The 16,984-nt window shown below is 36.6% G+C and overlaps 2 protein-coding genes across 2 annotated transcripts; one reads left to right on the plus strand and one right to left on the minus strand.

The window, feature by feature from the left end:
• Positions 1 to 10,011: 10,011 nt before the first annotated feature.
• LOC131602000 (probable serine/threonine-protein kinase PBL10) lies at positions 10,012 to 13,125 on the plus strand. Its single transcript, XM_058873942.1, has 6 exons — positions 10,012 to 10,686; positions 10,784 to 11,121; positions 11,760 to 11,895; positions 12,013 to 12,155; positions 12,258 to 12,375; positions 12,471 to 13,125. The coding sequence occupies exons 1-6, from the start codon at positions 10,611 to 10,613 to the stop codon at positions 12,887 to 12,889; spliced, it is 1,230 nt and encodes a 409-aa protein (XP_058729925.1). The 5' UTR covers positions 10,012 to 10,610; the 3' UTR covers positions 12,890 to 13,125.
• Positions 13,126 to 13,508: 383 nt separating this feature from the next.
• Positions 13,509 to 16,578, minus strand: LOC131601998 (serine/threonine-protein kinase PCRK1-like). Its single transcript, XM_058873941.1, has 4 exons — positions 16,031 to 16,578; positions 15,593 to 15,856; positions 14,643 to 14,765; positions 13,509 to 14,307 (listed from the first exon to the last, which is right to left on the minus strand). Exons 1-4 carry the CDS (start codon positions 16,418 to 16,420, stop codon positions 13,735 to 13,737), a joined length of 1,350 nt encoding a protein of 449 aa, XP_058729924.1. The 5' UTR covers positions 16,421 to 16,578; the 3' UTR covers positions 13,509 to 13,734.
• Positions 16,579 to 16,984: the final 406 nt, after the last annotated feature.

Below are 16,984 nucleotides of genomic sequence, written 5' to 3' on the forward strand. Positions count from 1 at the left end.
AACCTTTCGAGAATCTTTCGTAGATATGCCTCTTGAGATAAGCATAACTTCGACTTCTTTCTATCTCTTCGAATGTCAATTCCAAGAATCCTGGAAGCGGCTCCCAGATCCTTCATATCGAACTCCTTATTGAGTTCAGCCTTCACCTTCATTACATCTTCGACATTGTTGCTTGCTATGAGAATATCATCCACATAAAGCAACAAAATGACAAATGAATTACCAGGTCGAAATCTGAAGTAAACACAATGGTCGAACTGACTTCTAATGAAACTTATGCGTGCCATGAACTTGTCGAATCTCTAATTCCACTGTCGAGGAGATTGTTTCAGTCCATATAAAGATCTCTTTAGCTTGCACACATAATCTTCCTTTCCCTTTTCGACATACCCTTCAGGTTGCCTCATCAGGATCGTTTCATCTAAATCACCATACAAGAACGTAGTCTTCATATCCATTTGTTCCAGCTCAAGATCGAACTGTGCCACCATGGCAAGCAACATTCGAATGGACCTATGCTTCACAACAGGAGAAAACACATCATTGAAGTCGACATCTTCTTTCTGAGTGAAACCCCTTGCGACCAACCTTGCCTTGTATCTTTTCGACGTCACTCCTTCAATTCCTTCCTTAACTTTGAAAATCCATTTACAGCTGACTAACCTGGCTCTAGCAGGTTTCTTAATCAGTTTCCAGGTGTGATTATCATGAAGAGATTTCATCTCATCATCCATGGCCTTCAGCCATTCAGTCTTATTTCGACTCCTCATAACTTCCTTATAATCTTTAGGTTCATCATCAAGAACCTCAGTGGCAGAGATTAATGCATAAGCTATAAGATCTGCATACCCAAGTCTCCGAGGTGGCTTGATGACTCTTCTTGACCTATCTCTCGATAATAGGTAGTCATCGACAGTTTCCTCAACTTCTTCAGCATCTTCTGCTTCTTCTTCGACTTCATCAGGGATATGCAATTCAACATCAACTTGCTCCACCTCAACAGTAATCTCTACCTGTTCCAGCTCTTCTGCATTTCGGCCATCATCATCAGTTTTCTTGAAAGCCATCTCACCTTCATTGAAAACTACATCTCGAATGGTGATACACCTCCTGTGACCTGGCTCTAGGCACCATAGTCTATAAGCTTTGACTCCTTCAGGGTATCCCATGAACATGCATTTCAGAGCTCTAGGTTCGACTTTGTCTTGCCTAATGTAAGCATATCTAACATTGTCGAAGGACATCTGTTTATCAGATATGTTGCTGTCGAAACATCCTCAGCCCAGAACACCTTCTTTAACCCCGCACTAGTCAACATGCATCTGACCCTCTCCAAAATAGTTCGATTAAACCTTTCAGCCAAACCATTTTACTGTGGAGTACCTACATTAGTTTTGTGCCTTGCAATACTAGAGGCCGTACAAAAACTGTGGAATGCCTCATTGCAAAATTCAAGGCCATTGTCGGTTCTCAACATCTTGACCTTCCTGCCAGTCTGATTTTCTACCAGAGTCTTCCAACTTTTGAAATTCTCAAAAGTTTCATCCTTAGTCTTCTGGATGAATACCCATAACTTCCTGGAATAATCATCAACTATGGATAGAAAATACCTTGTTCCTGAATGTGATGGACACCTTGCAGGCCCCCAAAGATCAGTATGGATGTAATCAAGGGATCCATGTGTTCTTTGTTTGCCTTTGTTTCACTCTGCAAGATTTTCCAAGTACACAGGGTTCACAAAATTTCAGCTTCTCCACTTTGTCTCCACCAAGCAGATTTTGTTTCCCTAATTCGACCAGGCCCCTTTCACTGACATGGCCCAATCTCATGTGCCAGATTTCTGTCTTCGACAAAGGTTTTGTGGATGCAACATTTGTCGAACCACTTACAACTTCAGCCTCAAGGGTATACACGCCTTGTTTCTTCACGCCTCTCAAGACTTCCTTCGACCCCTTCATGACTCTTAGGACATTTTTCTCTCCTTGGAAAACATATCCTTTCTTGTCGAATTCACCAAGAGAAAGTAGATTTCTCTTCAAATCAGGAACATACCTGACTTCAATCAACAACCTTATTGACTCATCATGGAGCTTGAATCTCACATATCCAACACTTGCAATTTTGCAAGCTTTATTGTTTCCCAGCAGTACTGATCCACCATCTTGATCACATAATCCCTCGAACAAGTCTTTGTTTGGAGTCATGTGCCAAGTGCAACCTGAATCCATAATCCACTCCTTCCTAGAGTCACTGCTCGAAACCACAAGGACATCAGATGATTCGAAAACATCTTGAACAATGGCTGCATTACCATTATCCTTACCTCCATGATCTTTCCGGCGTTCAGGACACACCTTTCTTGTGTGACCCTGATCGGTAGAATAGCAAGTGTACTATTTTTTACCGATGTAGTAATAAGGGAGTTAATTTCCCAAGTATCGAACTCGCGGACTGCGTAGGAATTATATGTTTCTCAATAGTGCAATTGAATAAAAAGTCATTGGGGTGTTTGAATTTGATTTTTAATTTAAATAACAGCTTATGTAAAACGAAAGGATGAAATAGTTTGACTAATGAAAATATGTGAAGACCAGTTAGGATAGATGTGTGAACCACTCTGTAACGAAATAATTACCAATTAACAGATTAACTTAAGAAATTCTCAACTACCAATGCCGATCATTGATTTTTCCTAATTCCTTAGTGAAAAACTTCTTGAGATTAAAACCATCTTTTCATTCTTGATCACGATAATTTTATACCAAGATTCTATAAGACATAGTCCGGATATTATGATCGCTATTCATCAAACCGTTATTCCTAAGTGATTATCAGTGATAACGTTATGATTAAAAAGCATTGAGACGGTTTGTCAGACCAAATCCCAATCGTGAATCAACAAAATACTTTCCAATATAATGAAGCAATAAGAACTTTTAATCATAAACTGAATTTCATAAAGATAATCTGAAAACAAACGGTAAAGGTAATTCGTTACATCACATGATCCAGGGACATCACCTTAACAAGTAATAGTTTAGCTACTCATGGCAAATGTCAAGATAACAGAAATTAAGGATGAAGACATTACAATAAGAGAAGTGTGAATGGATCTTCAATTGCGGATGCTCTTGAAGATTTCTTCGCTGCAAAACCTATCGCTTCCAATCCTTGTTCTATCGTTCTTCGGTAATCAAAAAGTGATTTTCTCCTCTCCAAACAGTGACTAAATATCTCTCAGCAATTATTTTGCTTCGAAAAGTCCATCATGCCCTTCCTTAAGTGACTGATTCAAGGATTTGAAAACAAATATTTTTCTGCGCGCAAGTCTGACACGGTCGTGTCACAGGACACGGGTGGCCGTGTCAGATCTCTGACTTCTTGGCTTTCACAACATTTAAGCATTTCTCTTCGGCAAGTGTGACACGGCCGTGTCACAGCTCTGTCTCACTAAAACTCACTTCTTCTTGTCTCGAATCGTGCCTTGTATCTGCATAACTTGAAACACTACCAACACAAGATCAAAAGCAATGGGAAAACAACAAAAACTAGAAAAGATAACACACAAAATTCAAATACGAGAATAAACAGAACTAACAAAAACTAGACTGAAACAAATTAAAATACCACCGAATGAAGTGCTTTTCCATTGATTCGAACACAGGAACAAGGTGAAATTGCTGGCCGATCAGACCCTCCTTCTTATAATGATAGCATCGAATACCAGATGCTTCGCTACTATAAGACTTCTGCTGACTTTTGCCTTTCTTCTTGTCGAACTTACCATCCTTTCGCAAGAATTTTCCTTTAACGGCCAAACCTTCACCAACAATCGAAGGTTTTTGCTCCTTTCGGTCGTTCAAGTCCTTAGAATACAAGGCTGATTGAACTTCTTCAAACGTCAGGGACTCCCTTCCATACAAGAGAGTTCCTTTGAAGTGAGCATGTGATTGAGGAAAAGAACACAATAGTAACCACGCTTGATCTTCATCATCAATCTTCACATCAATATTTTCAAGATCAAGAATCAGCTTGTTAAACATATCCAACTGCTCAGCTAACACTTTGTCTTCAATCATCTTGAATAAATACAAAGCTTGCTTCAGGTAGAGTCGATTTACCAGCGATTTGGTCATATACAAACTTTCAAGTTTCACCTATAAACCTGATGCCGTCGTCTCCTTTGATACCTGTCTGAGAACCTTATCACCAAGGCTCAACAAAATTGTGTTGTGTGCTTTCTCGATCATATTCGTCTTCTCTGCTGCCGTCAATTCTGCATTCATGGCTGCCTCTCCCTTCAACGCTTCCAAGCAACCTTGCTGAACTAGTAGGGCTTTCATCTTCAAGCGCCACAGACTGAAATCATTCACTCAGGTGAACTTTTCAATCTCATACTTTGTTGAAGGCATCTTCTCCATGCTCACCGCACCAATTTGTTGTGAAAAACGATGTCCAGAACAAAATATAATAGGGAATTAGGGAAGATAAGAAGAACACAAGAATTGGTTATAACTGCTATTCTTTTACTTTCTCTTAGGAAACAAGATTACAAGTTTACAAGAATAACCAATAACCTCTCTCACCCTAAATTAGGATTTGCTGTGTACAGTGATGAGAGACTAGTATGTCATTTATAATAAAACCTAACATACTAACTAATGGGCTTTTTTCCACAAGGCCCATTACACAAGCTAACTTAATAAACAAGCTAACTTAACAAATTAGGGTTTAAACACTAAACCTAATTTAACATGCTAACAATCCTAGCATCTTCGACACAAGCATGTGAACAACCTTCGACTTCATGCTTAATCCTGTCGAACCAAGAAGCTACCCTTCGGCCATACTAGAGTTCGATCCAATATCTCACAGTTCCTACATGAGAAGTGAATCGCTTTAGTACCGTAAAACATTATTTGTAACAAGACAATTATAAAGTTGGCAAACTTGGTGCTCCACGAGTCATATAGATGGACATGAGTGACCTAGATATAATATTCTTGTCCAACACACATTAAGCAATATCTACGGGTCCCTTTATTAGTTATGACTTTACAATGCATGACCAAACTAAAATAAGTCAATATGAAATGTTGATAGTATTTGTTATTAATAAGTATACTTGAGTGTATACTTGAGTGTCAATATATATATAAGGGTAAAAGAGTAATTGTATACATAATCATTACGATAGAAATATTATGTTAGATCACATGACATTATTGTCACTTAGGGGAGCAATGATGTATTGCTAGATACCATTTATTGTTTATAATGTTAAATAGATGATTTAATATTGTTGTTAATGTTACGAGATCCTACAGGATTACACACATAAGAATAAATATATGAGAGACTAAATAAATGAATAAGATTTATCAATAATGTAATGGTGAGTTCTTATGATGCACTAGCACAAATTAGAAAAACACGGGTAAGTTGCAGGGATAATAAGTGGTTCTATAAATAAAACTCCTATTAGGAGGTGATAGTCTCTCATTCATAAATTCTCAAAAACCTAACATCACTTATTTCATGTTCTCTCTAAGAATTTCATTCTATTACAACTAGCACTATAGGTAAAAGGTTCTCGTGTTAGAAATTCTATTCACGTGGAATAAGTAAAGACACTTTTGTTTGTGTGATGCTTATTACCGATCCATTTTTCGAAAATCAATAATTATGTGCTACAAGAGGTACTCTATCAATCTATGACTCATGACTATTCATAAGGATCTATCGCATGAGAGATTCTTATTTTAGTCACTTCATTTACTTTTATAATTCATGATCTCCCTTCAAAAATAACCGCACACCATAAGTAATATGAAAATTTATTAGAAAAAAGTAATTTTAAAGAGGTTCCGATTTTTTTCCATATGCAATTCCATTTTTTTAAGTGAGTTCACATAATGTGGAACTATGTGCTTTCAAGTTTAATCAGGAAGTGATCAAAGTCAAACAAGATGTGTTTAGACTTGTAAACATCATGAAGATGCAATATGAATATGATGACAACTTATGAAGATGCAACTTGAATTTGATGAAAATAACATATAAAGACAAGCAAATGCCAAAACTATATCAAGCGATCAGAGATACACAAGATAGTTTGATCAAGCTCTTCCTCCGAATAAAGCTGAAAAATTAGGGTTTAATGATCACCATTGATATCCTCTAATGATAACGTCCTACTTGAAAATATATCAAGCCTCATCTCTAAGAAGATTCAAGTGAAGTTCTTATGCGATTGATGTACTTAAAAAATACTTGAAGCTTCAAAATGTGAAAGAGAGAAAGTTTGAAAGCTCATCTGATCGTCTCTGAGTGATTAATGTTTTGTGAAAAAATAAGGGAATTTTCATAAAATAATATGGCTAAACAATTCTATTAGTGTTAAACATGTGACTCAATACACAAAAGGGGGGGGGGGGGGGGGTAACTGTGGAGGTTTGAAAAAATATGGTTGAAAACAAAATCATTTGGAAAATCAAAGTTTGAAAACATTTTAAAATACCAGAGATTTATACAGGTTCAGCCTTAAATGACCTACTCTCGTCCCCAAGTATTATTCTAGAGAGTATCCGATAAACTTGAGAGATTTTAGAAGGATATTCCCACAAACCTATTTATACAAGGTAAATTTCTCCAATTTAAGCCTCGTATTATATTTTCGGATCCTCTAAAACACACTGGTTAAATGCTCTTTGTGCAACTCTTCATTGTCGGACTTAATGATCACGTCATTCATGTAGACCTCAAACCTTGGCATATCTCTTCCATGAAGATTTTATTAATCATCCTCTAGTATATTTCCCCTTAATTTTTAAGGACAAAAGGCATGATGTTGTAATAGTAGTTGGCTCCCTCACTCACGAAGGTTGTCTTTTCCTTATCCATCTAGCACATAGGTATATGATTATAGCCAAAGTATGCATCCATGAATGACAATAGCTTGTAATCAAATGAATTATCTACTAGCTTGTCTAGTTCGAGAACAGGATGGAATCTTTAGAGCATTCTCAATTGAGATTGGTGAAATTGACGCACATCATCCGCTTCCACAAAGCTTTCTTGACCAACATAACAATGGACAACATCAAGTATACCTTACTTCGAAGATAAAATTGGCATCCAGCAAGCCATGAACTATCTTTCTAATTTCTTCGACCTTCAAGGGATTGTTGCCTCCTTCGTTAAGCCACATAGTGGATATAGGGGGTCAATGTTCAATTGGTGGAAGGCCATGCTAGGGTCTAGGGATGTAAATGTATATTCATGGGTGCAGATACTATTACATTTGTGTCCGTCCCATTTAATAAATATGATATTCATATTCGTCCCATATCCGTGCAGATATCCGATAAGCGGGTAATCCGCAGATTTTAAGGTACCTGCAGATATTTACAAATATCCTTGGATAACATTTTTTCTTAATTTTGTTCTAATTTTTTTATTGAAGAAGCATATTTTCAACTTCTTCTGAAAACACAAAAAGTTATTATCACATAACATCTATACAATGCACTCTTAATTTAACAACAAAATTTTATCACATTAATTTCCTTATTTTTTAACAAATCATAGTACCATTTAACCATAATATCCATACATTTAATTTTAAACCAAAATAAATGAAAGATATTGTGTTTGTGAGTTATGGTGGAAGAATGGAGAATAAATGAGTAGGAAAGGAGACACTAGTTAGATGGCGGAATGGAGCTACTGGTGAGTTGATGGTGGAATTGTTGAAGTGAGGACTAGAATATATAGAATTTGTATGAAATGTGAAAGGTTTTCTTCAAAGAAAACTGCAATATATATGAAAAGATTAATTTTTTTTAAGATGAAAAGTTAGAGTATAATAAACTAATGATATTTAAATAATTTTATAATTTATTAACGAATACGGATATCCGCAGATATATGTATCATTAAACGTGCATTTGCATCCAATAAAAAACTGGTATTTAAATGTCCATTTATTTTATTCGCGGATATTCATTAAGCTACCCGTCCCGTATCCCTGACGAATTTTATCTGTATATACAAGTTTTTTTTGCCACCCCTATCAAGCATCTCACTAGGAGAAACAAGGAAGAAGTTGACATTAGCTTTGAGGCACTTAATTAGCCCTTTCTTTACCATATACAGTAACTCAACACTTACCCGGGCCGACCATGCTGAATTATCATAGAGTTGGATGATCTCCAAGTTGTCGTCTAGAGTCGACTTTAAGGTTCTCACTTTAACTTCTGTTAGTGGGCCGGGTTCGTTGTTTCACAATGTTATGTCGTGTAACATGTCAAGGTCGACCATATTGATGGCTTAATGAATCTTCTTCCTTCTTCTCTCAGATGCGGCGGCTGTCGTGGAAGTGTTCTTCAATATGGATTCATGTATGAGGTGATCTCCATGCAAATCGGCCAAAATGAAAATTGGTTTTTCTTAATTATTGTGATATTTCATGTTTAAATGGATAAGACATGCCACTGGATCTAATATCACGAGGAAATGCACATTTACAATTCTTTTGTCATTCCTTGACAACTTGATAGTTCTACATGGAAGAGTGGATGAATCATTGAACGCAAACAAATTCCCGCCTTGATAGGGCTTCAAATCTCAATTGTGTAACCCTAATCTCATGAAGATTCCGATGTACATCGGATGCATGGGAGGGTTACTCATACTGAATGATTTGATATGGTGGCAGTTATGTCCAACAAAAATGTCACATTAGGAGTTCCATCTACTTCCTGGAAGTCTTGAGTTCTATAATAGGCCTGTCATCTTCTTGCCTCTCGTTCGTCATTAGTGAATTGAAGGGGCTTTATGGTGGAGGTTCTTTCTCAATAGACGATTCTTCGCTGATTAAATTAACAAAGAGGAAATGGAAAGATCTCTAGGTTGGGATTCTATGGTGTCTTTGGCAGCTGGATTGGTAGTCATCTTCTTCGAGTAAGCTCGTTGTAGTAGTCCGTGATTTTTGAATTAGAGAGATATGAATGTGAAATTAGTAGGAATCGAAAGTCGATTCTCACAGACAATGCCATTGTCTTTTAAGGAAACATAAATGTATGGTAAAGTGACAGAATAAAGTCTTAGTACGACAGAGTAAACTTTCGGTATGGAAGAGAAAGGGAAGACATGCAAGGTTAACAATCCAATGTCCAAATCAGTGAGTGAATAACAAAAGAATAGAGTAAGTTATAATTAGGACATATCTCAGGTATCATGAGGGATATCTTATATATGAAGGACGATTAGAGATGTCCTGTGCTTCCTGGCGTAGAACATGGAGAATCATTAGATGATATCCAACGGTGAATAGTCTTCTGTAGCATGGATCGAGTACGGGTCTCGAGATCGTGAGTGCATTGTACCTTCAACATCTTATAACTTTGAATTGATGACTAAGTCTCCTCATCATTGAACCTCTTGCCAGCTCGAAACAAAATCCATTAAAAGAGACAAAGCTCTTTTAAAGTTATTATTTTGATGCATATCAATAATTTGCACTAAAGTCTAGATAGACATGGAATGGAGATAATTTTTGTTATAATTTTCTTGAAGCATATTATATTGCCAGGAGGTTATTATTATTATTATTATTATTATTATTATTATTATTATTATTATTATTCAAGTTCCAATGTGTATAAATTACTATAGACCAGATAAACATGAAATAAAGCTAATAATTTGAAGCATATTATATTGCCATGAGGTTCATACTATATTAATAATTAATCTACATATATTCACATACCACTAAGACTTAATCATAGAACAAATGGGGACCTTGACCATCTCTTGCGTAGATCTTCCTCAACTCATCATGTTCAAGACAAGTGGATAACTCCAAAAAGGTCCAAATTATACTCAACTTGCATACAAAATTATAGAACCTCCCCACTTGCCAAATGGACCCATATTTCACTCCCTAATCAACTTCGACCAATAATTTAAAACCATACAACTCAAGTAGTTTCAAAAGATCTCCACCAGAAAGTTTGGCAAACCATAGTAAGGATTTTGTAGAAACAAGGGCTTATACCTTTCCAAACAAAACAACAAAACGGGGTCCATTACAGTTACACAATGCTGTTCCTTTAACATTTCATACAAATGAATGTGATGTTTCATGAATCTCCATACTCACCTTCCTTTGTCCCTTCACCTCCCTATATGTCTTTACTAATCCATCCAAAACTTTATACTTTTTAGTCAACTTCAAGGTTTTCAATACCATTTCACTCTTTTTCTTGCACTATATCTTCTCTAATATAACGACATTTTCACACCTAAGGCATGTCGGCTGTCTGACACGTTCGGGTTCGGTTACACTAGGCCAATGAGAAACGGACACATGTTAGTTACATTCAATCACTTTTGTTTTTGTGGGACACCACGGTACACTCAGTTATATTAGTCCCCTTCATATCAAGAATCTTCTTCACCTCTCCTCCTTGGTTTTTCTCTTCTCTATATCCTTTTTACACCACGGTACACTCAGTTATATTAGTCCCCAATCATGGTTAGTTTCCGTTAGTTTCGACCTTCTCGGACTTTTTTGTTGTGATATATAGACAGACAACAAAGCTATGGGAATTAATATTGTTTCTGCCATGGGAGTTTGTTTGGGAAGCCAAGTCAAAGCTGATGGCCAAACTAATTCTGGTATTAATAATCTTACATATGTGTAGTACTAGTATAGAAATAGTAGTATGTTGTTGATGTAAGTTTAGTTTTATTGATCATGTTATTTCGGTTTCAGGGTTAAGTTCAAAGAGTGTGAATCTTGATACAGAAGATATAATTCTCACTAGCCCAACTAGTGAGATTGAGATATCGGCCGGATCGGTGTCTCGGACTGATCCGTGTGTGGGGGAGATTTTGCAGTCATCGAATTTGAAGAGCTTTGCTTTGACAGAACTTCAGGCTGCCACGAGAAATTTTCGTGTAGACAGTGTGTTAGGAGATGGAGGATTTGGATCAGTTTTTAAGGGTTGGATTGATGAAAACTCGGCTTCTGCTGCTAAGCCTGGCAAAGGCATTGCTGTTGCTGTCAAAAAACTTTGTCAGGATGGGCTCAAAGGTCATGAGGAGATGTTGGTAAGTTTAACTTGTCTGATTAAGAAGTAAACAATGCCTCTTTTACATGTTTAGTTATTGTGAGCTGTGTGATTTTCACATTTCAATTCATTGGATGGATTATGGATATTGTTACAAGGTGTCACAATTCATTAACCATCAACTGAGAACAACAGACAGCAATATTTGATGTCATTAACTACAAATTTTAGGTGTTGAAATCTAGATATACTTATTTACTATTACATGGTTTTCAGGTGTTTAAATGTACACTTGAGAATTGTAGTTACTGATGTTCAAAATCGTACTCAGTTGTATTTAGCGAATGGTTAATAAATTATGATTGGAGGTGGTAAAACGATCTCGGCTTGTTAAACCCACCATTTTTGGCGGGCTAAGTCAAAGTTTCAAACATTTTGACGGCCGTCCGGTTTTTTGCAGGCTTTAGCAGGGCAAGCCTAAACAGATTTGGCATGTTTGTCAATGTCAAATTTGTATGTCAAATATAATTTCTCTTAACTATTACTGTTACATGTTTGAGAATATTTTTACTCGTTTTATCTTGTTTGTTTCTTTTCTAAGCTAATTTTATTAGTTGTTGGGAAAGTAAGAGGGGTTTGTTTCATGTTACATCAATCTGTTCTCCATTTCTATTTTAGGCTGATGTCAATTATCTAGGCCAACTTTCACATCCTCATCTAGTGAAACTGATTGGATACTGCCTTGAGGATGAAAACAAGCTTCTGGTCTACGAATTTATGCCGCGTGGCAGCTTGGAGAATCACTTGTTTCTCAGTGAGTTCTTCTCTTTGCATCCTTTCACGTTGTTGTACTTGACAAGGCATGCCTAGCATTACCAATAATGTTGTACTTGACAAGGCATGCCTAACATTATCAATAATGTTGTAACAGGAGGCTCATATTTTCAACCTCTTTCTTGGTGCCTACGTTTGAAGGTTGCTATTGGTGTTGCGAAAGGCCTCGCATTTCTTCACAGTGCGGATAAAAAAGTGATATACCGAAATTTCAAGACTTCAAATGTCTTGCTAGATTCAGTATGTGTCCTTTTGTACAAGCACAGCACAACTCACACACACTAATATATAATGTTTATTTGAGTATCATAACTGAAAATTTCCTTGCTGATTTGATCACAGAATTATAATGCAAAACTTTCTAATTTTGGGCTGGCAAAGGTCGGGTCCGCGGTTGATAAAGGTCGTGTCTCCACCAGACTAACCTATGGATATGCAGCTCCAGAATACGTAGCCACCGGTATTGTGTTGAGTTTATTAACTTACTCAAGAATCAACTATTAACTATCATTTTGGTTAGTGACTAAAATAAGATAAAAACTTTTGTTTTTGAAGGTATTCACAGTGCTAAGAGTGGTGTCTATAGTTTTGGAGTTGTCCTATTGGAAATATTATCAGGGAGGAGAGTTGTTGACAAGAACAGACCACAAAGACAACAGAATTTGGTGGAATGGGCTAAGCCTTATCTGCCCAGCAAGCGTAAGATTTTGCGCGTAATGGATAACCGTCTTGAAGGCCAATATGAACTAGACGATGCATATAAGGTTGCTACACTCTCCCTAAGGTGCCTCGCAACAGAAGCCAAGTTGAGACCAAACATGGATGAGGTTGTCACTAATTTGGAGCTGTTGCAGGTTCAAAATGTAGATGGGTGCAATCAGAATCATTTGCGTAGAAGAAGTGCTGATGATGTTACCCGTGTTAGAACAGCCACGGCTTATCCTCAACGCTCTACGTCTATGCTCTGTACATGACATTTCACATTGCAAAATGCAGATATAGCAGCATCCTTGAGAGTTAACAAAGCTAAATGTACTTGAATGCAGTGAAGCCCATACCATGAAGTGTTACCAAATAAATTGTACATATTTTACTATAGAATAATGTTTCATAACCAAATTTCTCTTGGACATTTTGCTTGTTGAGAAGGCCTATGTCTATGAATAATTGGATCTAGTGTTTGGGCTTTTCTAGAGCTTTTGTATGTTTCTCTGTTTAGCTCAATTATATTGTAATCTATTTGTTATATAGTTTCCTAATTCCTAATTTAATATATGAAACCATAGTTTAATAGTTTGATACAGTTATATTGACTGAATCAACTTCAATCTTATATTTAAAAATATTAGTTCCCTATCATCCAAGTTTGACTATGTCCTTGATTGGCTGCTACTATTAATAACTATCAAAGTAGGTGATTGGTAATTGATTAACAAAAAACGTATACATAGAAGACTTGGAAATTGGAATAGTAGCTAGATTCATACAAGTCAGAGTCTTACAATTCAAGTCTTTCAATGAATTGTATGTAGTTTGATATATACACATAATTTCTTCAATACCTAAACCTTGCTTTCAAGACTGAAATCGTAGTTACGATAAAGGTCAGATAACTTGATATTATATAACTTTGCTCAAAATTATTCTGTACAAGCTTTTATTAATTAATACAAAATTGACTTGGATCAGTATGTTAACCATGTGCTCAACAATGCCGATTTCACTAACTGAAACTAAGTGATTGCCGAACATTGCGATGAACAGGCAGGCACCCATAGGGGAAGATTTTGCTTTCCAAGAAATGAATGCAGATCTCTCATCACCAAGTTCTTACAAGGCCAGGTGCCCAACTTTTCCAATCAAACCTTCCAACGGATTTATTTCTTAAGCTGACCATGTCTCTCAATTCAAAAACCTTCTTCAGATAACTACTCCCCTGTTTAGCTGGTTCCCTCTCGGCATCCTCTACAGATAAATTTACTTCTTTTCCTTCTCCAGTTTCTGCAACAGCTTGGGAAATGCATTCATCCGCAGGAACGGTCTCGTTGATAATGTTGTCAAGAATCTCAACCACCTCGCTCATTTTTGGGCGAGACCTTGGCTGCTTCATTAGACACTTGTTTGCTAGGATTGCAAGTTTTTGAGCTGATTTGGTGCAATCCTGTCCCTCAAGCCGAGGATCGACAATGTGATGGAACTTCTTAGAATCCGATACATAAGATCTTACCCACTCCAAAAGCTTTTGTTCGTTTCTTGGTAAGTTTCTTTCTACGGCTCTCCTCCCAGTGATAAGCTCATAAAGAACTACGCCAAAGCTCCAGACATCACTCTTAGCAGTCAGCTTACCGGTATGAACATACTCTGGTGCAGCATATCCTATGGTGCCAACAACCTTTGTAAAGAGAAAATAAGTCATTCATTTTGCATATCAGTAGAATATCCGGATTGGATTACAAACTAAGGTTTAGAGTTCAGAATTCCAACCAGCAATATGAACTCATAAAACTCAAGTCAACAAAGAATATAGTTAAAAATATATGAATCTGTTCAAGATAACCTTCCCAGCATGTTCTTGCAATCATCTAATGTTATCATGCAATATTGTCAATTTTCTATCATTATGGTATACTTAAAAGTAGCGTATAACTCTATTTTTTAATTTTTCCTGTCAAAATAAAAAGTACAGTATAATGACTTTTTCTCTACAAGATATAGACATTTACTTACTGCTGTTGAAACATAGCCAGACCCTTCTGAGGGTCCTTGCCTAGCAAGTCCAAAATCTGAAAGCTTTGCATTGAAGTCCTCATCCAGCAAGATGTTGGATGTTTTAAAATCTCGAAATATTAGCTGCATCAGATACAAAGGAAATCAGTATTTTATTACTACCAGAATCGTCTAGAGATATTAGCTGGCGAGAGTGGCCAGATAAAAAAGACATCCAAAGCATGACCATGAATCAAAATTAAAATGAGTTAAGTTATGGCAGGAGCATAAGGACTCTTTTCTAAAGAGCACAGTTAAAAATCCAAATGAGAAAGCCAAGTAACATGCTTTTGTTAACTGTTCCACATTTCTAATTTCAACGCAGAAGCTACTTAAAACACACAGATTCACAGTGATCCCACACATGAAATGATTGCTTTACTCACCAAAAATTCACAGAGAGGTTTTAAAAACCCATTTATTGTAAATCCTCATCAATTATTTTCAGCTTGATTGGTTGGTTGTGCATTTCGTAGTACACCCACAAAGAATTTTTCCCCCTTAAAAGAGATTCTGGTATAGTGGTGTTTGGCTTTACCTTAAAACCAATTTTAAAAACTGATTCTCTGCCCAAACGGAAAAACCCAAACCACCTCCATTTGGTCTAAAGCAATATCCTAACTTTGATAATTCTTGTCAAAAGTTCTTTACCAACTATATCATCTTCTATTAAACTTTCGAAACATAAATCAGCCCACTTTAAATTCACTTTTAACTTACAAATAGCTTAGCACAATCAAAAATCACCCGTCAAACATTGACCCTAACCAAACATCCACTACACATTGCATACCGACCCGTATCATTGGCAAGAAAACAAATGAACATAGACCTAAAACCTACAAGCCAAACCAACTGCTCGCACAATCACGGTATCAAACCAAGCAAATGTACAATTTATTCTACTATACCTGAAAGTCCATTTCTTCATGCAGGTAAGCCAAACCACGAGCAGCATCTTGAGCAATCTTCAATCTCGTAATCCAAGAAAGAACCGAGGAAGGAACACGAGCCAAAAGATGATCCTCCAAGCTCTTATTAGGCATAAACTCATAAACCAAAAGCCTCTGAATCCCTCTCTCATCATCTTCAGCACAATAACCAACCAACCTCACCAAATTCGGATGCTTAATCACCCCTAACAAATTCACTTCATTAATCCACTCCTTATGCCCCTGAAAACTAGAAATTCAACACAAACAAAAAAAAAGCCCCATTATAACCACAAAACACATCAAACTAAAAAAACAAAGTCAGTTCAGTTGATAACTATACAGGAACATCGTAGTCCGGGATCGAGCCCGACGGCCTAAATCATTATTGAACAAAGAGGGATAAATTGAACATGCCTGATGACCGTTACGATTCAATTGTTTAACAGCAACATCAATTTGGGAACGGTGAGAGTGATGATTTAGGGTTCCTCTATAGACAGACCCGAAGCCACCTTCGCCAATCAAGAGAGCTCTATTGAAGCCGCGAGTGGCGGTTTTAAGGTCAGAGAAAGAGAAGAGAACGAGGTGATTGGCACGGCGTTGAGAGAGAAACTCGTGGAAGCCGATCGTGTCGGAGAAGTCTCTTGAATCGGAGTCGTATTCGGAACGGCGAGAGTCCATTAAGCTTAGGGAACGCGCCCATGAGACGCGTGAGCCTCTTGAGCTTGAGGCTGAACCTTCTTCGTCTTCGGCTACGACTCCTCGTTTCTCTGATCCTCCGTTGGAGAAATGGAAGCACTTCATTTTGTGGAGAAGGAAGAACACGGAAGGGAAGAAGCGTGAAGTTGGTAGTCAAGAAAAGGCAACAGAAGAGAATAGAATTACATTGTCTTCCTTCGACTTCAATCTTCAATGATAATAACGGCTTGTTGTTCAATAATGTTGTTTTCTTCATTCATTAACTAGGATTTTTTTTCAAAATAGACTAAATCTCAAAAATTGAAATTATAATATTCATGTTTAGTCAGTAAATTAGTTTCTATATTTATAAAATATTTTAATTTAAATTTTAAAATAAAAATAAATGAATTAAAATATTTAGAAGTATGAAATTATAGATGGTTAGTTGTTATTCTCATAGGAATTAAAAGATTTTCATCCTATAACATAGGAATAAAAAGTGATGAAACTATGTGCAAAATAAATTTTTAGGAAAAAAAAAAATTTCGGCATTATTTTTTAAAACTTAAAACAAACATTGGAATGAAAAATATTTCACCCTATCTTAAAAGTAAAAACAAATGCCTCCTTAGATATTGAAATTGCAAGACATGGTTTAATGAAATTATAATTAAAAAATAAACTTAG

Source organism: Vicia villosa, linkage group LG5, assembly GCF_029867415.1.
Source record: "Vicia villosa cultivar HV-30 ecotype Madison, WI linkage group LG5, Vvil1.0, whole genome shotgun sequence".
Classification (NCBI taxonomy): domain Eukaryota; kingdom Viridiplantae; phylum Streptophyta; class Magnoliopsida; order Fabales; family Fabaceae; genus Vicia; species Vicia villosa.

Excerpts from the sequence above, each read along its gene's own strand:
- LOC131602000 (XM_058873942.1), top strand. The coding sequence starts at position 10,611 with ATGGGAATTAATATTGTTTCTGCCATGGGAGTTTGTTTGGGAAGCCAA. Across the intron at positions 11,122-11,759 it reads AAGGTCATGAGGAGATGTTG|GCTGATGTCAATTATCTAGG; the intron begins GTAAGTTTAACT and ends TTTCTATTTTAG. Across the intron at positions 12,376-12,470 it reads TCCAGAATACGTAGCCACCG|GTATTCACAGTGCTAAGAGT; the intron begins GTATTGTGTTGA and ends TTGTTTTTGAAG.
- LOC131601998 (XM_058873941.1), bottom strand. The coding sequence starts at position 16,420 with ATGAAGTGCTTCCATTTCTCCAACGGAGGATCAGAGAAACGAGGAGTC. Across the intron at positions 14,766-15,592 it reads ATGAAGAAATGGACTTTCAG|CTAATATTTCGAGATTTTAA; the intron begins GTATAGTAGAAT and ends TATCTGATGCAG. Across the intron at positions 14,308-14,642 it reads CTGGCTATGTTTCAACAGCA|GTTGTTGGCACCATAGGATA; the intron begins GTAAGTAAATGT and ends CTCTTTACAAAG.